Here is a 23,716-nt window from a genome sequence, read left to right as displayed (position 1 = left end):
GAGACGACAGGGGGGGGGGGTCGACTACATGCGGTTCTCTGGCAGACACATAGGGAGCGGGAGGGTGCTGCAGGGGTTGTCAGCCTCCTGTCGTTCTCCCAGCGACATAACAAAGGGAGCGACAGGGCGCAACAGAGGGTTGTGGGCCTTCTGTCGACCTTCTGATGAGCCCAAAGAGATAGGGGAGTGAGGAAGGGTGCAGCAGGGGTCGTGGGCCTTCTGTCGACCTCCCGATGAGCCAACAACAAAAAAAGGGGGGGAAGAGGGAGGGCTCCGAGGGTTGTGGGCCTCCTGCCAACCTCCCGTCGAGACAACAGAGAGAGGGAAGAGGTAGAGAAGAACTAGAAGACGGGGGAGAGGAGGAGAAGGGAGAGGCGCGACAAGGGGTCGACATCATCCTGTCAGCCTTCTGGCAACAGAAGAAGAAGAAGAAGAGAAGAGGGGAAAGAGTGTACCTGGGAGGGGATGGACGTCGGTTGGTGTGGTCAGAGAGAGAGGCGGTCGTCAGAAGGGGGAGAAGGAAAGGGAGGAGGTCGCCAAAGAGGGAGGTGGTCGCCGGAAGGGGGAGAAGGGAGAGCAAGCAATGGGGTGACAGAAATGGATGAATGAAACAGAAAGGAAAAAGAAAGGGGGCTCACATTAGGGTTTTACGAAAAATTTAGTGACGGATTCACGATGCCAAATTTCATCGCAAATGTCATCGTAAATTTGCGACGGAGTAGCGACAAAAAAACGGTGTCGCTCATCCGTCGCGAAGTAGCCAGGGAGTGTGAGACGGAATTCTTCTATCGTAAATTATGCAACTAATTCCAATTTTAGGGACAGATAGTTTTCTCTCGCTAATTTGTCGCAACTTTGCGACAGATTATTTCCGTCGCTAAATAACATTTTTCTTGTAGTGTTAAGCCCCTTAAAAAATTGTTGCTTTAAGTATTTTTTCTCATATCTAATACTGTAGATGTGATCTATAGGTTTTGTTTAGTGGGAACTAGCTTTTGGATCATCGGAATTTGACATGTATACAAGTTTTTTTGGTGATCCAAAATCAATGGATGTGACAGTACCAATTTTTCTTGTCTCATAAAATTATGTTTTTTGAAAAAACATAATCCAAGAGTCGATTTCCAACAAATCGATCATGTTAAATACATCTAACGGTTCAGATCTATCATAAAACACTTAAAACCTATAGGGCAGGACAAGAAATGAGGCCTAATATGTTCAGTTCTCATATATATATATATATATATATATACACACACAAACACCTTATTTTTAAGTCTTTGATGTGGCTGTGCACAAACTAAAGAAAACCTTGATTCATACCATTTTACACATTTTGTTGGTTAAAATATTTAAGATTTCTTATATATATATATATATATATATATATATATATATATATATATATAAGAAAACTTAAATATGTTTGCTGGTATGAGTTGATATTTTCATAGATTTTTTTGCAAATCTAACCCTGCAGGTGCATTCAGCGTGGTTCATTGGTTTGGAATCGGCTATTGGATCATCGTAATCGAATCAAGAAATATGATTTTTTATGCTTTACTATTTATGAAATTTATAAACCATTGATTTTAAACCATTAAAAGACCCTTCTTATACATCTTAATCGGATGATCTAAGATTATGTTTCTATAAGACCAAGTGTTTAGATCACATCCGTATGGTGAAATTTTTGAAAAAAAAAGAGTAAAAAAACTATGAAAATCTTGGTTTATTTTAGTAAATATATTTTAGTTACCCTATATATATAGTATATATATATTAGTTAATATATATTATATATATAATTGCTAATATATATCAGTTAATATATATTGGTTGATATATATACACGATAACTAAAGTATGTTTACCAACCAAATATGTTTACTGGTATGAAACAAGATTTTCATAAGTTTATTTATTTATTTTTTGAAAATTTCACCAAAAGGATGTGATCTAAATGTTTGGTTTTATAAAAATAGACTCTTGGATCATCCAATTATGATGTATAAGAAAGATATTTTAAGGGTTGAAAATCAATGGCTTAGAATTTTATAAATATTCAAATATAAAAAATTATATTTCTTGATCCAACAGTCAATTCCTAGCAAATGGATCACATATGTACAAATATATTTGGTTGGTAAACATATTCCAGTTTTCTCACACACACACACACACATATATATATATTGTTGGGTGGTGAGTCTTAATTACTGACGGTTGACTGTTGGGTGTGGGTCTTATATAAACCCAAGCCCACATTCTGACTAGCTTAACCAGCTTATGTAATGCTGTGTGAGTCCTTAGTTCGGATCTGGTTTCTAAGCACAACTACTCTGCCCTAAGTGGGGTTGGCATAGTGGGGTGGGGCTTTGACTGCTAGACCGGCAGTCAAGGTTTGATTCCCATGGGCATTGCCCCTCTGCACAAGCCAATGTGTAGCATATGCCCTTGGGGCAGGGGTCCTATCCTTGGAGTTTTAAGCTGTATGACCATAGGTATGTCAGGTTGAGCCCGCACGGCCAACTCTTGGGGGGTGGTTTCTTAGGGTTATAAATCCAAAAAGGTGACACTCTTTCTCATGTGTTTACTTTTTGTTCTCATGCACTTTTTTTTTTTTTAAAGGCAAGCTGGGGTTAGGCCTACCCTTACCAGATATACAACGGTGCCATTGGGATTTGAACTTGCAACGTTCCAACACAAAGTGACAGTGTCCTATCAGACAAGCGGAGCCCCCTTGGTTATCATGCACTTTTATGATCACTTCATAATTGTATCTTGCTTCTCACTTCATCCTACTTTTTTTTTTAAAGCCAAGCTGGGTTTATGCAGACCCTACCAAATACTTTTTAAGCTCCATGTGGCAGAGGGATTAGAACCTGAGTCTTCAGCTTGGCACAGGACCGCGCTTATCGCATGGGATACCACCTCTGTGGTACTTCATTATACTTTTTAATACTCACCTTCTCCGCTTTCACTTCATGTATTGTTTCTCAAATCCATTTCCTTCCCTGGTAACTATTGGTCCGACCTTCATAAGGTGTAGCCGTCTTGGAACCTAGATCTAACTGTGAGGTGCGGGTACCAAGTGCCGACTTAAGTTCAACCAAACCTGTGAGATGAAAAAACCATGTCTAAGTCTTACAAAGATTAATTAAACCTGATCCAATAAATTAATATTTTCTTATATTTTTTGCATTAAAAATTTGCAGATCCTAATTGGAACTAGAATGGAACCCAGATCTAAAGAAATTCCATGAATCATAACCAGTTTTATGCTTTTATATATTAATCAGCCTTCCGATCCAACTTGAATTTTTAATCAGACTTCTTCCTTTATTACCACTAGAAAACAGCTCGTCCAGACGGGTCACAATGGCAAGAAAAACACACACACACACACACACACACATATATATATATATATATATATATATATATATATATATATATATATATATATATATATATATATATATATATATATATATATATATATATATATATATATATATATATATATATATATATATATTATTTATTGAAAGGCAACCTGAGGTTAGACCCCTACCAGTTACACAACTATACCATTGGGTTTCGAAGCTGCAAAGTCCCAACACAAGGTGACGATGCACTAGCTGCTCCTACCAGGCATTGTGGAGGCCCCAGTTGGTGGCAATAAACATATATGAACAGCAACTAAATTCAATCTAAATTATATATATATATATATATATATATATATATATATATATATATATATATATATATCATCAAACACCCACTTTGTTCGATACAATTTTTTTGTATTGAAACGGGGCTTTAGCAAGACCGCCGTTAACATAGATCAGCCACACTGGGAGATTGAAATCTTACAAGAGAGTTTCAACTTGCTAGTGCTCAAAAAAAGGTCTTTAATGGCAGTCAAGACTGCTGCTAAAAGCCATTTTTTTTATGCAAGTCCCATTGTCATTCAACACATAGGGTTTAACGATACTCTCAATCCTATATATATATATATATATAATGGCTTTAATGATGAAAAATATTTACAACCATACATAAAAAGAAAAGCTTTATATACATAAACCATTGACATGAATAGAACACATTAACTTCTTGAGCCAGGGGTGGGCAAAATTTGAAACCGAGTCGACTGGGACCCAGGCTCTCGATGAGTCTAGAGTCTGCCAAAAGGGGCGAGGGGTAAAACCCTCGCCAGTTTTCTAAAGCTCTGCCCCTCCGTTCCGGCGTTCCCCTTCTATCACAGGCAAAGCGGCAACCCCATTCGCCGGCAACCCCTGTGCTCTACAGTGCCGCCGGCCTCCCTTCGGTGAACCCGCGGTGGCGGTGCCCCCCTTCGAGCTTCTCCCTCTCTGCTGCAATCTCCGGCGACGCGAGGCACCAGTGTCGCAGTCAATCGAACCTTCGCCAATCTCCGGCGACCATCGCTAGCAGTTTGAAGAAGACCCTCTTATCTCCTAAATTTGAGGGTGGGTTTTGTTCATGTTCAGTGGCTCTGGTGATACAATATCCAGTTATCCATTCTACAGGAGCAATACAGGCCAACCCTTCAATTTGGTTCTTGGTCTTTTCTTTTTGTGGCACAACTGAACGTGGGTCTAGTTTCTTTCCTCCTTTTTGGGCGCAACCTCATTGGAAGAGTCAATCTTGCGATCCTTTCTTGGTCATCATGCGTGCATAAGACTCTCTTTTTGTGCCTGCTGCTAAAACAAGGTATGGATGTCTATCAATGTAACGAAGGCAACAAATAGTGTATCTTTATCTACCAGATAGTTGGTGTGAGTGAATTGCTTGTTCTCGATTGTCTAGGATTCTTGTAGTGAGTAATTGTGGCCATTGACAGATTTTAAGAATTGGGCGCCTGTATTTTTTGTCTAACAAGCATTTTTATACTCTTTTTGCTTGAATTCTGCATATGGTGCATGTTGGTCATCATCGGTGTCATAAAAAATGTATTCGTTTTTTAGCTTAAAGCTTTTTCTGGGTTCTACGACCAATCTTGGTGGTCAGAGGCGGAGCTGGGGGGGGTCCTGCCTCCCGAAACAGTTAATTTTTTTTTTAAAAGCCCAGTCCTAGCCCAGCTCAGCCCTGACTGCAGCAAATAGTTTGATTTGTTCATATAAAATAGATTTTTATTAATAATTGTAGCCATTTTTTATTTTATCTCAAAAAAAATTTTTTGGGGGCGCTGCCCCCGAACCCCCAACTATCACACCATTTTTTTTGCTACAACCCTATTTGCTCACCCCTCACATCAATCCTAGCTACGCCACTGCTTCTTGTGAACCTATGTCATAACCTCAACCTATGTGACCAAGAGGCCATCCTTAATGAAAATCAATTCAATCTTCACCTCAAGGTTTAACTCCGAGTCCTTGCACATTATACAATCAAGTTGAAGAAACATGTTTGCTTGTATCTACAAAATATGTACGATCAGTCACGTAGTTGCTTTAACAAAGTTATGTATGCCGCAAATCTTCCATTTTGAGACTGAAGAGAACTGCCCAAAACCCAACAAAGAGATGCACAGGCAAGCTCTAAAAAGATTAACCAAGCATTTGCGAACATTTTAGAGAAAAAAGAAAAAAAAGAAAAAGTTAATTTTAGAACTTAGTTGCAAATAATGTAAAAAAAATGCATACCGTTGATTGTATTGAATATATAAATTGAGAGGGATCTGAGAAAAGTTGAGCTAGAGGATCGATAGGACCAGCTCTGAAGGTATTTCTTATATCATTTGATCGGTCGTGTCATGGGCTTACTTTTTTCAATAAGCCTGTGTCACGCGATGGTCATTTCTTATCATCATAAACCTTTCTATCGCTCTGTCATGGGCATAGAATACTTCGCAAACCCGTGATGCGCCGAGCTGTCTAAGTTGGCCAGCCTAATGGCTAAAGGCCGCGTACCAATACCTTTTCATGTGCTAAACCATTTTCATTGGCCCTGCGCACCACCTCATGCGCAACTGCCTAGCGAAAGCTTTAAGTGTATTTTCAAATGTGTATTCTATGTTGTGTATGTCGCTTAGTGCATAGCCATCACATACCAACTATTACTTTCGAAAGAGGCATAAACTTTTTTTTAGCCTTGCGTGTCAAGTACATAAGTTCTTTGTTGACCGGTATGCTTTCCACTGCACAACTTCTGACCGCGTTTATGATCTACATGACCCCTATCTTGGATTGCATGACCTCGGTTTATATGGACTTCATTGTTAGTCTGCTAAAGTTAGATGACTTAAGTTTCATCCTCATGGTGGTGGTGAATCATTTCTCTAAATATTCCACCTTTATCTCAGCTTCAAAGGAGTGCCTCGCAGAGTTGTTCGTCAAGCATGTTGTGAAGTACTGGGGTGTACCAAGAAGCATTGTGAGCGATCGCGGTGCTTGCTTTACAGGTAAATTCTGGTGTAAAGTGTTTCAGCTACTCGACTTTGATTTGCTATTTTTAACAAGTTTTCACCCACAGACGGATGGACAAAGAGTGCATCAACGGACTGTTGGAGCAGTATCTCAGACACTTTGTTAGTGCCAATCAAAAAGACCGGGTGAAGCTCCTGGACGTGACTCAATTCTGCTACATTCTTCAGAAGAGTGAATCTTCTGGCCACAGCCCGTTCGAGATAACCACGAGACAGCAGCCGTTGACTCCACATACTCTAGCCACATAGGAGAAGGAAAGATCATCATTTGCCTATCAGTTTGTTCGAGACTGGTACAAACAGACCGAACTGACGAAAATGTTTCTACATAAGGCGGCTAAGAGAATGAAGAAGTGGGGTGACAAGCATAGTCAGCCTACTAAGTCCCATGTTGGGGACCAAGTGTTGATGAAGCTTTATCCTGATAGCACAAGTATTTTTCATGGATGGCACTGCGGACTGATCAGGAAGTATGAAAGACCATTCACTATCACCAAAAGAGTGGGCAAACTGGCGTACAAGTTGGACCTGCCCCTAAACTTCAAAGTGCACCCGGTATTTCATGTATGCAACCTAAAATCATTCTATGCAGACGAGGGAGGTTCAAAATGTAACATGTCATAACGTGCTCCTATCATGCGGAAGGCCCCGACAATACAATGAGCCAAGAAGCATCTCAACAATATCCTTCGTCACAAGGTCAACTACTTGGGCGAAGCGAAGAAGTATTTTGTGCAGTGGGAGGAGGCAGCGGAATCGACATGAGAGCCAGCATTCCAGATGAACAACCACTATTCAGATGAAGTCAGGGCTTACCATGAAACAGATGGTGCCGAAGGTGGCGCATGATTTGAAGGGGGGAGTATGTTCTCTTCTAACCTACTTTGTACACTTGTGTCTAGAGTTTGTTTTGCTTTGGTTGAGTCATGATATAAGTGTTGAGTCACTTGTAACTTTCTTCGGGTTACCCTTGTACTTTGGTTTAGGTTGATCAATACTCTGAACGATTAGCCTGTAGTTCTGAATTGTAAGATGTCTATAAGCAAAATAGTGAATGAATGCAAATGCGTTGAGCTTTATTTGTTCACCCTCGTGATTACTTTCAAGTGATTGCAATTTCTCTTCTTCTCTTCTCTTTCGCTTTCTTACACTTTGTACACTTAAAGCTTCCACAGTAGCAAGCGAACGATCAAATAGGCTTGCGGTGGTAAGAAAGGACCATCGCGCTACACTAGCTTGTTGAAAAAATAAGCTCATGATAGGTCGAATCTATTTACAAGCTCTTTATTTATAGATTGATCATGCAAACACAACTAACTGCCCTATGTAACTACCACTTTTTCAATTAAATTGTGTCATGCATGAAGTGGGTTATTTACCCCAAAATGAAAAGGTAACTTCTCAATGTTTAGCTTAGTGGCCATGCAAGGTTGGCAATTGATGAGAATATTAAGGAGAGAGAGACCATACATGATTAAAAAGGTGATTGTAACTGATTTTTATGATAAGATGGAGAAAAGTTTGAGAGAGAGAGAAAATGAGAGGAAGTTTCCACATTTTATGGCCAATTAAAGGAGGAAGAGAAAGACTTAAAAAGAGATACAAAGATAGAAAGGTTACAGTAACTCATTAGTATTGAGAAAAATTACAATGTGACATGTAACACATTTTTTATAAATATATTATAAAAATGTCCAAACAAATTTTTAATGGCATCCTCAATTCACATGACAAAAATGTTAATTAACGAAAAGGTATAAAAAGCAGTATTTTATTTTTGCACTTATGCCTCAAAGGGGTTTGGCGTAGTGGGTGAAACGTAGGCTGCTAAGCAGGGGGTTTTGGTTGAAATCTCATAGGTGTCACCCCTTGGGCAATTGGGCAAGCTGAAGCGTGACAACTCCTTGTGGGCAAGGGTAAGCCCACATGCAAAATTAGCACGACTAGGTCTCTCATCTTGGAGGTGGTTTATATGTATAAATATTAAAAAAAAATTATAAATCATCAAAAACTTTTAATCCGCTTTTATAATATTTAAGAAACACAGATCCTATTGGATCCAATACAGGTCGGAATCGGGCTACACCCTATCATTTGACCACCGCATGTCGTGCAATCACATTGCATACTTTTGCCGCTATCAGTTGTTGCGCTCACAGCATATGGAGGGCAGCCAGTCTCATTTGACACCCCTAGTTCCCTGCCCCACGCCCTAGGGATCCACCACAGTATCCTTCGTACTTCCTTCTGGTTTCCCTCCGACCACCGGTGACCTCTTCTGGCGTCCTCCCAGAGTCGTCGGTGTTTTCCGGCATCGGTGCAGGTAAGCACTTCTCTCTCATTCCTTTCTTTTTTCTTGTATTTTTCCCCATAGTTTATCTTAGTTTTGATCATCAATGTTCTTCAATGATCCTAGTTTACAAACTATTTGTTTCGGGACTTTGCTAAACTCTTGGCTTAAAATAAGATAAGAATTCCTTCTTTGATGGAAAACCTTGTTTTTTTTTTCTTTTTATTGTTTACTTTATAAATTTCGATGCTAATTTATTTAAATATTTCTTTTTGTCACTCCCTTTTTTTGATTTAGTGATTATGGGGTTACTGTGATGTTCATATTCATTGATTTGTTATTTGGTGTATGCTTGATTTCTTACATTCTCTTAGCATTACACTGATGGTTCTTTGAGCTCAAGAACCAGTAAATTTTTGGAATAAACCAATAATACACAGACCCAATAATTTTCTGTTGCATACATGCTCAGAACTGATAAATTTCAAAGGAATCCATGCCACAATTATCGCAAACACCGTTCAAGATTATCACCTTGTGCTTTCGAACAAACTTATTGATAGACGTTTAAGGGGGCAAATTACCTAAGAAAAACCAAAGAGGGAAAAAGAAAGAGTGGACAGTGAATGGTGGATTCACCCTGAGTAGACAAAAGCCTTTATAGCATTTCCAATGCTATGCCTTAAAAACTCGGCCATTTATCCTACATAACCTTATTAATTATGAGCAGGAATCAAGTAAATAGCAGGTCTCATATTATCGAGTACAAGCAAGGCAGGTCTATTATCATGTCAAATCTCTCATCAAGGAACTATCTTCGAGTTTCTTGGGATAAAAAAATAGAAAGGGTGGTTTTAATTTGGACTTATTCTCTTGAACTACTTTGCTCAATTGCTACATGATTTAGGACATGTTAGCCCCTACTTGACTGTTTGATGAAGCCTCTTGGAATATTGGAACTATCAACTTAACATGACAATGGAGAATGGGTGAAACAAAATGAATTTCTTATTGATATATCTTGTCAGCCATTGTAAAATTGCTTGTAGTTTCTTCATGTCAAGATGATCAAATGTTGCCTTAGATCATGTTTCTTGAGGGTTCTTAAAGTTACTTTCATGAATATACCATGCTAAAGTTATCAATCTTATGGTGAAATGACATAAATCCTTTTGAAACTCATGGCTTTGCCACCATCATTCTTTTCCTTTACTTTATTTTTTCTTTTGCCAGGTGCTTTTTTGGGGTATGTGTAACTGACCATGTTTCCTCTGTTTTGATCCTATGAAGTGGAGAAACACTTTCAAGTAAATTCTTATCCAGTTTCTTTGATCAATCAGAAAATGGATGGGAAATATTCCGCAGAAACATTGAAGCAAGTGTTCTAACTAATGGTTTCTTATTGTTTCTTTTATTCTTAATTTGTTAGACTAATCAGGTTATATGTTTTTGGCATTGTTATATGCAGCCATTTAGAGAAGCAAAGTGAAATTTTTATGGAAGCTTATCGTTCATTATCACATGAGCTACATAGGCTTCAGGTTACTTTTTACTTATAGAAAAGGGGTGTATTCTGGGTGATTTTTTCAACATTTTCTTTTCTTGAGAACACTTAAAATTCGGATGTTGGTTTTGGCCATAGGTGGAAGAAGAAATGCTTATGCGCAAACTTCATGAAGTTATGTCAGCTGAAGGCCTAACTAAAAAGGTATTTTCATTGACTAATTCTGATTGAAGAGCAATTTGCAAATGGCTTCCTGACTTATCATGTACTTACAGATGACCAACTGCCTTTCCAGTTATGATTCTTAGCTGCCTGATTTTTTTTTAAATCTTGGGGCATAAATTACTTTTGTGCCATTCGGTAAAGAAACAGCTCATCTAATATTAATTTTCAAATAGTTAGTTTGGTTATTTTATTTTGACTAATTCAAGGCCAACAGCTTGAATGTAGGTCCACACATGTCTTTATTGCAAACAACCAGAAATTTAGGGGCTAAATGTAATGACTGAAAAACTAGGTGGTTATTTGTAAATTGGTGATAAATTAGGCATTTGTTTGTAAATTTCTCTTGACCGAAAAAAAACTTTCAGTATGTTTACATTGTTGATGTTCTTTTCAACAATGATGTATGAATCTATGATCATCCTTGGGTGCCCAGCAATCTTCATTGGCAGGCTTGGATGCACTTATCACATCAGTTGATTATTGCCTGCAGTTAGTGCATCCATTGTTCATTGTCTGACTCTTATTAAGAAAGTTATCTGTATGTGAGAATGTGTTTGCACATTATCTGACTCTTATTAAGAAAGTTATCTGTATGTGCGAATGTGTTTGCAACATGAGTTTGGAATCTTTTGGAATATATTGTCTGCCACTCCTATGGTCTTTTCTTTGCTCACATGGGTTTGTTCTTTTTGCTATGCTTTTTTTTATGGAACAAAAATCACTTTCCAATCCCTTGAAAAATGATGTTACTCAAGTCTGTTTACATCCGCTTGCCTCTTAATGAGTTTTAGCAGATGTAGGAAGTGATGATGGATGAATTTATAGCTTGTAAACATCCTTAACATGTTTCTGGCACGAAATGGTGCGGATTCCAATGCACTCCAAGACTTAAAACATTATACATTTAAACAACAAAACTTAAGAATTAAAAGACATGTATCAAAATGTAAATGGATAATTTTATTCATAATGGACATTAAAAGAAATACAAAAATAAAAATACATTGAAGCCTCACACTCAACGAAAAACAATACAAAACCCTAATACTACCCATCACTTTCTCAACCTCACGCATTCATATGCACCCTTTATTTATAAAGGAGAAAGAGAGAAAAAAGTAAAGGAAAAGGAAGAGGGGAAGTCCTCTCAATAGCCAACAAGGGGGAAGCATCCCAACGGCTAGAATTTTAGCCGTTGGGAGCTAATCAAACAAGTTTGACTAGGTCCCAACGGCTAGAATTTCTAGCCATTGGGACTAAGTCAACTTGTTTGACTTAGTCCCCAATATATATACATAAATATGTATATATATAAAAAACAATATACGTATATGTACAAAAAAGATACATTTAATCTTAACACCCCCCCTCAAACTTACAGTGACTCACTGTAAGTTTGTAAATACAAATAAGCAACCCATTACATAAAATGTCATTTGTCTTTATCAATTTTCTTTATTCATTGATTCCTTCAGGAGGTGCTCTATCATATGCTCCATAACACAGGGGATCTTTAATTGTCATCACTCCTTGAAAACCTATAAATATAACTAACAAAACTTCTAACTATACAAAAACATATCTTAAGAAGATTTCAAATGATAATTATATTAGCTATATATTTATTTTGAGAGAATGGCCAAGCACACAATATAAAAGCTATTTAATTTAACATCATTTAAAAAGAACAAAACATTAATTTTAAATAAGATAAATTTTTAGCATTTTAATTATACATGAAAACATGCATTTTTTTAAAGGAAATACACATATAAAAGACATGATTATTAAAGAAAGAACTCATTAGAGAGTTAAAATCACAAGACAGTTTTACACAGCGAAAGACATAACCAACAAGCTATGTCACATGGGTGCGGGTGCGGGGATGCGGCACTTCCAAAAAACCCAGGTGTGGGGGTGCGGCAAATATATATATATATATATGTATATATATATAAAGTTCAAAAGTTGGACATAAATGACCTTGGGTGCGTTGACTGCACCCAGGGTCAGGTTGACCGCATCGGGTGGGGGTGCAGGTGCGGCACCTAGTTGGAGAATCCTTGTGACATATATTAAAAAAAAATTCTTGGCAATTTTTTTTTAAAGTCCAAAAAAATGGACCAAAATGACCCTGGGTGCGTTGACCGCACCCAGGGTCAGGTTGATCGCACCTGCGTCGCGTCGCATCGCGTCGACGTGGGTGCGGCACCCTGCTAGCCGAATCCCTGTGGCATAGCCGACAAGAGTGTTAAAGCAACATTAATTTTTCAAAATCATTTAAAATAAAAATTTTGAACAGTCATCAACTACAAACATGATAGTCATTGACAAACTCAACAATAATAGAATAATGTTACGATAGATGAAATCAATGAAAATCATGCACATATATATTTATCCCAAAAGACATACTAATATATAACAATCATAAATTTTTCATCGTTATCAATACTATGAAGAACTCCGCCTGTGTATAACTGTTTAGTTATACACTGCCGGTCCTAAGCCCGGATAAAGGAGGAGGGTTGCGGTAGGCCAGTGACAGCCAACATAAAAACTTAGTCACACCCTATGAATATGAACCAATATGAGAATTTCGTTGGGGTGTTCCCTACTGAGCGACGCGATGTACTCTATAGGCCCGGAGGCAGTGATAAATGGGCAAGGGTTGCTAGGTCGTCTCCCAGAAGCGACGCGTCACACCGGCGCCCGAGTGTGGTGTCAAATAGGCAAGGGTTCTCTCACTTTGTTGGACGGGTGGGGGTAAAGAAGATAGTTCAAGACCATAAAATTAGGTTAGCCACTTGGAACCATGGTTTTAAAACTCACCGAGTCAACTCGTTGACTCGGCTCGGCCCTCCAACGAGTCAACCCGGCAAGGCAAACTCGGCTTGCCAAGACTCGGGCTTTGACTCGGCCTGACTCGGGCGAGTTCTGGGATGTTTGAAATTTGATTTTTTATTTGAGTTGAAACAAACATGGGATGAAGTACGGTTGTTACAGACATAACATATGTTTTGTCTGTTATGTTCTAAGGGTCTGTCCAATCTTGGACAAGCAATCAGACAGACCCTTAGGGTCTCTTGTGAGTGTGTCCTTAGTGGTCCTTGTGTTGGCTGATTTGGTGGATTGATGTGCTCATTGGATTTGTGGTATGTGTGCTCTTGGATCTTCCGTGTGTGTGTGTGTTAACTTCGTAACAGGTACTAGGTATCACTATCATAGCATAATCAACTATAATATTCATCATGTATTATCAGAAGCATAAAATTAAGGAACTAAGTATATGTTGGAAACTGGTAATTGGCCTTGTGGTAGCCAGTAGCTAGAAGTCACTCAAGAGAGGATTCGTAACGTTTCCATAAATTTCTACCAATAAGACAAATGTCAACAGAGCTTCACATAAGTTCTTGATTGCTTGACAATGCACAGAACCATCAAAATACAAAAATCCCACTAATTCATAAGAAACAACATTAGGAGCCAGTGTTCATAGGGAAAAGAGGTTTAGCTCTATTTGGGAGTGAACAACCAGGATTTTATATGCTGCATCTCTTTCGAGAATTTTTGTCATGCCACTTAATTTCATATTTTTCAACTTACACCATAGTTATTCTTCAACTTACTCCATAGTCCTTTGTCTAAAAAAGAAATTTGAAGGCTATTTAGCAGGCTATCTTAGAGTTTTTGCTACAGCATTAGTTTCTTTTAATGACCTTTGTTCATTTGTCAAGGTTGTACATTTATATATGGTCACATGGACAACAAAAAGGACACATGGCATGCCATTTTTGTTCAATTTTTCATTAAGAATATTGTATAAGGGGGCATGGCACAAGGGTAACTGGTAAGTTGGGAATATTCCTGTGAGATAGTCTGGCAGAGATCAGCCTATGCATTTTTCAATGCTACTGCTCTCTATGAATGGTTTAACTAGAAAATGACAAACCCAGGAAGTAATACAAGCAAAAACCAAGCTAATTTAGTTGATGCCAATTGTTATCAGTTCAAAAGCAACCTAAGAAAGAGTCACATCTCTCTCCCAGTTTCAGTGATTACATGCCTTAACACAACCCAAGGATCTCTTGTTTACTGAAAAACATGGTTTGAGACAAATTATAAATTGTTTTTCTTTTAAAATCAAAAGTTAACAAAACCTGGTCCGAGTCACCGAGTTGACCTGCCGAGTCACGAGTCAATAAAGAACGAGTCGAGTCTCGAGTCACGGGTTTTAAAACCTTGCTTGGAACATAGGGTCTTTAACTGGTAAGTTGGTAGAGTTAGTAGATGTTATGTGTCGGAGAAAGATGAATATTTTATGTCTACAAGAGACCAAATGGGTAGGTGAGAAAGCAAAAGTGATAGAACCTTGGGGATATAAGATTTGGTATACAGGAATAAATAGGAATAGGAATGAAGTAGGGATTGTTATTAGTCGTGAGTTTATAGATCATGTAGTTGAGGTCTGTAGGAAGGGTGATAGGATTTTACTTATTAAATTAGTATTAGGTACGGATATTATTAATATTATTAGTGTTTATGTACCTCAAGTAGGTTTAAATGATTCCATTAAGCGTCAATTTTGGTAAGATTTAGATGAAGTAGTAAAGGGATATCTTATAGAGAAAAACTTTTCATCGGCGCTGACCTTAATGGACATGTAGGCATTAGTAGGGATGGATTTGAGAGTATCCATGGAGGCTATGGTATAGGAGAAAAAACCGAAAGTGGAGAAAAGATTTTAGATTTTGGTTTGTCCTATGACATGATCTTAGCAAACACTTAGTTTAGGAAGAGGGAGTCTCACCTAGTAACATTTAAAAGTGGGGTTAATACGAGTCAGATAGATTTTTTCCTACTTAAAAAGAGAGATAGGGGTTGTTGCATCAATTGTAAGGTTATACCGGGAGAAAGTGTAGCTACATAACATAGTCTTAATTTTAGATCTTAGAATTAGAAAATGCCGCAAAAGGGATAGACATAGGATAGATCCTAGAATTAAGTGGTGGGCACTAAAAAGAGCTAAACAAGGAATGTTTGTAGAGCAGGTAGTTAAGGAAGTTGATTGGTATTTCGAGGAGGATTTAGAATCAATGTGGAATAAGATAGCGGGTGGCATGAGAAAGGTGGCTAAGGAGGTATTGAGTGTGTCTAAAGGCGGTGCACCGCTAGGTAAGGATACATCATGGTGGAACGAGGATGTCAAATTAGCTATTAAGGTTAAAAGAGAGTGTTATAGAAATCTAAGTAAGAGTCGTGATAATGAGAATTTGGAGAAGTATATGATAGCAAAGAAAGAAGCTAAAAAAGTAGTTCAAAACGCGAGGGATAAGGTATATAAGGAGGTTTGTGACAAGTTGGATACCAAAGAGGGCGATAAGGATATTTATAGGCTTGCAAAGATGAGAGATAGGAAATCGAGGGATATGGGTATGGTTAGATGTATCAAAGATGAAACGCAAAGGGTTTTAGTCAAAGATGAGGAGATTAAGGAGAGATGCAAAGATTATTTTAATAAGCTATTTAATGGAAGTCATGCTCAGGATCTTGGAGACTTCTCCATTCCTTTTCATGAGATGAATCGTGACTTCATACGCAAGATTCAAAAGAAAGAAATTGCAGAGACTTTGAAGAAAATTAAATCAAAAAGGGCAGTTGGCCCAGATGGTATACCTATCGAGGCTTGAAAATGCTTGGATGAGAAAGGTTTAGAATGATTGACAAATTTTTTTAACAAGATTTGGCGGACAAATAAGATGCCTAATGAGTGGAGGAAGAGTACTTTGGTGCCTCTATATAAGAATAAGGGTGATATACAAGATTGCACAAACTATCGTGGTATAAAACTCATGAGTCATACTATGAAACTTTAGGAGAGGGTGATTGAGTATAGGTTGAGGAAGGTTGTCATGATATCAGAGAATCAATTTGGTTTTATGCCCGGAAGATCAACTATGAAAGCTATACATCTTCTTAGACAACTTATTGAGAGAGGAACAAAGATTTGCATATGGTTTTTATTGATTTGGAGAAGGCATACGATAGAGTACCTAGGGATGTTCTCTGGTGGACAATGATGAAGAAAGGTGTTTATCTCAAGTACATTAGTATAATTAAAGATATGTACGAAGGAGTAGTAACCAATGTCCGCACTTGTGGAGGGGTGACAACCAATTTTCCTATAACGGTTGGGTTACATCAAGGATCTGCATTAAGCCCTTTCCTATTTGCTATAGTGATGGATGAGCTTACGAGATCAATTCAAGAAAATATGTCGTGGTGCATGTTGTTTGCTGATGATATTGTTTTGATTGATGAGTCTAGAGTTGGGGTTAATGCTAAGTTAGAATTATGGAGACAGACATTGGAAGCAAGAGGTTTTAAGTTGAGTAAGAGTAAGACAGAATATATGGAATGTCGGTTTAGTATGCAACAAAGTACTGATGGGAGTGTAGTGAAGCTTGGTGAGCAAAAAATACTGGTGGATGACTGTTTCAAATATTTGGGATCTATCATTCAAAAGTATGGAGAAATTGATGGAGATGTAAATCATAGGATAAAGGTTGGGTGGATGAAATGAAAAAGTGCAAATGGAGTGTTGTGCGATCGTAGAATGCCATTGCGGTTGAAGGAAAAGTTTTATAGGACGACAATTAGGCCCGCTTTACTATATGGTACGGAATGTTGGGCTGCTAAGAGACATCATATTCAAAAAATGAGTGTAGCTGAGATGCGTATGCTTAAATGGATGTGTGAAAATTCAATAAAAGATAAGATTCGAAATGAGGAGATGCGTAAGAAGGTAGGCGTTGCATCCATTGAATATAAGATGAGAGAGAATCGTTTACGGTGGTTTGGACATATTCGACAAAGTCATAATGATGCTCCAGTTAGAAGGATGGAGAAATGAGAAAATATATTAGTTAAAAGAGGTCGGGGTAGGCCTAAGAAGACTTGGATGAAGATGATAGGAAAGGATATGAATGCTTTGAACCTCACCGAGGACATGGCATTGGATAAAAATGATTGGAGGAGAAGGATTCATGTGGAAGACCCAGAATGATTTTTTTTTTGGTTCATATCGCCGACCCCAATTGTTTTGGGATGAAGGCGTAGTTTTTGTTGTTTGTTGTTGTTGTTGTTGTTGTATCAATACTATGAAGGAATAAATAACAAACCATCTTTACTCAACGAAAGATATAAATTGGCATGGATCAATTAGAAGCAATATTTAAACTAACATTTAATGCATATATGAATAAACCATGCAATAGTTTAGAATCAATAAAGAAGTCACATGTGGACTAATAATAAATAGACAAACTTTCAAGAACACATACTAATAAGCAAAAATAAAAGAATCCCAATGAAGATTCACACAAATACAATATAAGTGCCCAAGCAATTAAATGCACACAATAGCCACTGTGGGCATACACATATGAGATTTTACTAATGAAATGCTTAGAAAATCATGTAATAAAATATGCAGAATTTACAAAAAACAAAGTTTAAGAGTACATACAAATCCAAGCATTGACAACATAAAGATACGAAGGCCCAATATAAGCACAAAAGTGCATACGTATAAGTCTATTATAACACAAAGAGTCAACAAAGGGCAACATAAACAAGAAAAAATAAATATATATATATATATATTAATGAGTATATGCTTGAAAAAATATATACTTATACAAATCATACAAGACAATTAACCATGGAATAACTCATGCAACTAAAACATAATACAAAATGCATGAGAATATTTCAACAACCATTTCTCATAAAAGAGAAAATGAGTTTAGACAAATCACAAATAGATTTACAAAAACACATACATCATAATGAATGAATTTTGCAAATTAAAAAACCGATTTAACCACCACATGCAATCACCTCCTAAGCCTCCAAACCTCAAATATCAAGTGTATCATCGACTAGAACAAGAGCATAATCACCATGTCACTAAAGGGCCAAAGACACACACGAAGGTGTGTATAAACATCTCTTGTCTACATATAATGACACTTAAAAATAAGTGTATTAGCGACTAAAATAAGAGTGTAATGGCAAAGAAGGGCTAAAATCACACACGAAGGTGTGAATAACCTCTCTTGTCTATATATAATGATACTAAAAAAGCAAGTGTATCAGCGACAAGATCAAGAGTATAATGCTAACAATGGGCTACAATCACACACGAAGGTGTGAATAAACATCTTTTGTCTACATATAATGACACTTAGATAAGAGGCATAAAAGAAGAAGACATCCGAGGTAAGAACGCTTGTAATGGAAACATACTAATGCCATCAATAAAAATATTAATTTTAAACATATTTCGAAACACCATGGTTTTAAAAAGTAGATAGCCATCACAGATACACATAATTATAAGCATCCATAATAAAGACAATGGCTTACAACAAATGAGTGATTCAATACACCTACAATCAGTTATCACATAACTGTCAGTTAGAGTCAAACTACAAGTTATATGCAATACAAGATGTTTCATGATAATTTTTATAATCGTGAATAAGCAAATAACGAGTCATGCTCAATATAGACACTCTTCATAGAGGTGGTGGAATTATAAAGTTTGAGAATCTCACAAAAGATCATAAGTCCATCAATGAGAACCAAGTACACTAAGCAAATCTTATACAAAAGATCAATAAATCTCATTAAAGAGGCAAAAACACATATGACTTAAGAAGTTAGAGTTAAGTCATGAGTCTATTATGAAGCAATTGAAGACAATCAAATGGAGATTCCCAAGAATATCAATATGCAAGAGAGAAATCTCAAAAGATAAACACATTTTATACGATAACAAGTCAAGTTTATGCCTTTCAATAATTAAGGCATATAAAAAATGAAAATCTTAATCCAACACGTGTCATTTGAAAATAATCTTTACTTAATAGAGCAATATTGCTCAAATATATATGAAACAACACATTAAAAAAAAGCCTCATTAAAAATAGATCACGATAAAATATTATGCTTGATCACATCATAAAAAATTTCAAAGATAGTCCATACATATGTCAAGAAATATAAATTTTAATATTTTTCCAAAACACATAATATTATAAGAAGTCACATATTCAATTTGAGTGAATACCTAAAAAAGGTGTTCTCTAAGAAACACACTCACAATACTCACAAAGGGAACAAAAGAGAAGTGTTTTAAACGAACCCAATCACAAATCCTACAAGAGGATACACAATAAGGAACAATACAAAATATAAATATTTTTGATCAAATGAAATGATTGTATAGAAGCATATGTAAAATATAGTTTTACACCACATATTCATAGTCTAAGACATATCAAAACATCACAAATTTTCACATACTTCACAAAAAATATTTATTTTTAACATAACTTTCTTTTAAAACTTACCATACATATAAAAGACAAGAAGCCAAAGATACATGTCAGAATGCAAAACCTTTGAATCCATTTCATTTACCAATACGAATCATTTTGAAGACCGATGCCTCGCTCTGATACCATGTCACAAAATGGTGCAGATTCCAACGCACTGCAAGATGATCTCCAGGAATCAAAAAATTATACATTTAAACAACAAAACTTAAGAATCAAAAGACACGTATCAAAATATAAATGGATAATTTTATTCATAATGGACACTAAAAGAAATAAAAAAATAAAATTACATTCAAGCCTCACTACAATGCATTCAACGAAAAGCAATACAAAACCCTAATACCCATCACTTTCTCAACCTTACACATTCACACACACCCTTTATTTATAGAGGAGAAAGAGAGAAAAAAGTAAAGGAAAAGGAAGAGAGGAAGTTTTCTCAATAGCCAACAAGGGGGAAGCATCCCAACAGCTAGAATTTCTGGCTGTTGGGACTAAGTCAACTATTTTGACTTAGTCCCCAATATATATATATATATATATATATACATAAGTATGTATATATACAAAAAACAATATATGTATATATACAAAAAGATACATTTAATCTTAACAGTTTCTTCATATGCCCTATGGAACTTTTTTGGAAAATAATCATGGAATATATGACAGTTATGCTTTTTCGATCTGGGTAAGTAGTGAAGGGGGGTCTAATCACATGTTTTCATGCAAAAAGTAACTAGAACTTGAATTATGTGGTAACAATTTCACCATGGAAAATATAGGTCTGCAACCAGGTGTTTTACCTAACATGCCCTTTGGAAAAAGTCGGAGTCTGTATTCAGCAAAACATGGTTCCTAGTCCATCTGATACCCTTAAATGTATTGTTGATTGTGTTGATAATCTCACTCAAAAAAGTCATCGAATGAATGATAGTATCATACAACTAGTAAATTCTACCGATGGATTTCCACTCTCTATCCCATTTACAAGCATTGGAGTAAAACCATCCTTATTAGAAATGATAATGGTATTGTTACCCACATAGAGGGGGATGCAATTGGAATAATTCCACCCTACTTGAGATTTCAATCCTCCTCTTATGGTTGGCTGCCTTTGGTCAGAAATAATAGACAGTTTTTTCTCTTATCTAGTCCTTGTAGGGACTGGTGTCCTGAATTTGTATGGTTGGGTCCTGTTCTTCAATATCAACCGTGGGTGCTTGATTCTCTACTTTAGGCTGTGATCTCTGCAATCCATGAGCCAGCATCTCATGGCAACACAAGGTCTTTCTGGTTCAAAACATTCAATTTGAATTGAGCCTACTGAACCGCGGTCACTGCATTGGAGACTATGATGTCTACCCTCCAGGATCAAGTGATTGTGAGATGAAGAAAAATGAACCTAAACAACGGATGCTTTGGTCTCTCATTTATCTTCTATGTCACAAAGATAAATGTATCGTGGATGGAGACCATTGGTAGGTTAACTGATGTTTACCTCTAAAACGTCGCATGCTCTCCTCGACAGTTCTTAGTTGCCGAACAGCTAAGGAACAAGGTTTGTGGTTGCTTTCATACCAGGAGATGGCATGTTTAGTAAGATTGGATCTCCAAGCCTGTAGGTTGGTCCAGCCTGATAGCCAAATATAGCCTATACAAATATTTTATAGGCTATGCTAACTTGAATAAAGAAAAGGGCCCTAACAATATAAGGACCAAATCTTTGCACCTGTCCTTCCTGAGGTAGAGTGTCAGGATCTCATGTCAGGTCTAGTCATCCATCATATTTGTTTTAGACTTATTAACCTTACAGAGTGTGTGCTGGATATCCCAGATAATTAAATTCTTATTTTCTTGTGTTAATCACACTCATTTCCAGTTCAGTAGTAATCATGTTTATGTTATATTTTAGTGTCAATCACTTTTTTCTATGTTTATTGACTTCTCATGTTATTCAAAATTAGGCCATAAATGTGTGTGCAGGTGTTTGTGTGTACCCATAGATTTATGGATCCGTTCATCTTACTATTCCTGAATGAGAAAAAAGGGAGATCCAAATAACTGGGGAAATATTTGTGATCAATTAATGATTTAATTTAGTATCCAAAATCTATGATCGAATTAGTTAGGAGACTATAGAAGGAAACAGTGAAGCAAAGGAATTCCTTTTTTAAGTTTCATTTCTTTTGGAGGGTGATATGAATTTTCTACCATGTTGCATTAGCACGCTAAAGGGCATATACATGATATCCTGTGTCAAGGAGTGACAACGTTTCTATCATCAAATAAGGTGTCTCCAAGTGCATGCAAACAAGGTTTGTAATTGCTCGTTTATAGTTGAGTCCCCTAAGGTTGTCCTTTGAGGTATTAAATTCACCCTGGAACATTCTTATTGTCCTGTACCTGCTAGCTTAAATATCTGATCCTTTTCTACAATTCCTTTTTTTCCTTCCCAGAAAAACTCCTGCATTCTGTGGTTTGTTATCTCATGTTTTCAGCATAAAAAAACTTGTGCTATTCAATGACAAGCATGTTTTGGATGGAGGAACATCAGTTATGCTACCTGCCTCATGTCCTTGTGGGAGGAAATAGGAACCATATGTCCTGCCGTTTTATGTTTTTGTGTGGTACTACGTGCTACTTATGCATATCATCCATTGCAAATGGTTGCTTGTGTTTGGTCCTCCATCTTTTACGTTTTAAGCATGGCAAGTTGTTGGGATGCTCCCCTTCATTTTTCTCCTTATGCCCAAGGGCTGAGTTGCATCAAGTTGCCAAAAAGATCACCAGTTCAGTATTGACATAACTTTGATATGTGTGCATTAACCTTTCAGGATATTCATCTCCAAAATACTACCAACAATAGAGAAGGGATATCTACACAAGCATCTGTCTCTGATACAAGCAATGGGAGGTAGCATTGTTTACACTTCAGTTATTTTTCATCACCTAGAGCTAGGTTACAATCAACTATTTGTCTTATAGTGGAAGTTACTGGTTTTAAAGCAACAATCATCAGCTTAGAATCTTCCTACAGCTATCAGTATTGGTCTCAGCTGATTTTTTTTTAAAGTAGCATCCTGTTCTCCACTTGTCTCTGCTTGTATTTGAGTTCTGCACAGGTTGATAGCTAAAGTTGTTTGTTTGTCAAAGGTCGAAGCTTTAATAATGTTGGTTTATCTTTAAGAAATGCACCAAAGCTGTTCAAAAGTGTGTTGCCATGACCCTGCATGGGCGCTATGTAGACTATGTTTGGGAGTCTTGCAATGGGATGGAAAGACGGTTTCAGTGTGTTGCCAAAATATAATTTTGCCAATGTGTGATATTGAGAGATGGAGTTGCCAAAAACATCCCCTCGTGAAAGGTTTAAAAAAATGTGTTGGCCCAACACCAGTCCGAACACATTGTTTCAGCAATGCCACTGCTCCCAAACAGCAAGAGAGTATGGTATGGGAGTATGGCGGAAACCACAACACAACCTCCAATTCAAGGCTCCCAAACATAGCCGTAATTATTTTTCAATTTATTGTAATTCGATCACTGTCGCTTCTGAAACACTGCCTTCTGAACTAGATGTATTAACTGGTTGCCTTGCTGTCTACAGCTGTGGGCTTTTGCTCTGGCATCAAGTCATTTAGTTGCACTGCTGTGCCTGGCCTAAGCCTGGCCAACAAGATTGGGTAATGATCTCTTGACCCAGCTGTTGATTTGAAGGCATTGCTGTCATGTGCATTCTAGCATAAGTTTTTCTCTAAAATGCATGTTTTTCAATCAGTCTGGAGATTGCTTCTCCAACAAGATTATGCATGCATGGTCTGTTGATTTGA

The 23,716-nt window shown here is 37.1% G+C and overlaps 1 protein-coding gene across 1 annotated transcript; it reads left to right on the top strand.

The window, feature by feature from the left end:
* The first annotated feature begins 6,240 nt into the window (after nucleotides 1-6,240).
* On the top strand, nucleotides 6,241-23,059 carry LOC149835463 (uncharacterized). The gene is made up of 7 exons (XM_090009590.1): nucleotides 6,241-6,436; nucleotides 6,495-6,601; nucleotides 8,657-8,783; nucleotides 9,984-9,996; nucleotides 10,219-10,291; nucleotides 10,393-10,458; nucleotides 22,724-23,059. The coding sequence occupies exons 1-7, from the start codon at nucleotides 6,241-6,243 to the stop codon at nucleotides 22,805-22,807; spliced, it is 666 nt and encodes a 221-aa protein (XP_089865716.1). The 3' UTR covers nucleotides 22,808-23,059.
* Nucleotides 23,060-23,716: the final 657 nt, after the last annotated feature.

The sequence above is a fragment of the Nuphar pumila genome, chromosome 6 (genome assembly GCF_984573655.1).
Source record: "Nuphar pumila chromosome 6, dmNupPumi1.hap1.1, whole genome shotgun sequence".
NCBI classification, from domain to species: Eukaryota; Viridiplantae; Streptophyta; class Magnoliopsida; order Nymphaeales; family Nymphaeaceae; genus Nuphar; species Nuphar pumila.
The sequence above is the reverse complement of the archived record's forward strand: the minus strand, read 5'-3'. Positions and strand labels throughout refer to the sequence as shown.

Excerpts from the sequence above, each read along its gene's own strand:
- LOC149835463 (XM_090009590.1), top strand. The coding sequence starts at position 6,241 with ATGGACTTCATTGTTAGTCTGCTAAAGTTAGATGACTTAAGTTTCATC. Across the intron at positions 6,437-6,494 it reads TCGCGGTGCTTGCTTTACAG|TTTTCACCCACAGACGGATG; the intron begins GTAAATTCTGGT and ends ATTTTTAACAAG. Across the intron at positions 6,602-8,656 it reads ACCGGGTGAAGCTCCTGGAC|TTCCCTGCCCCACGCCCTAG; the intron begins GTGACTCAATTC and ends TGACACCCCTAG.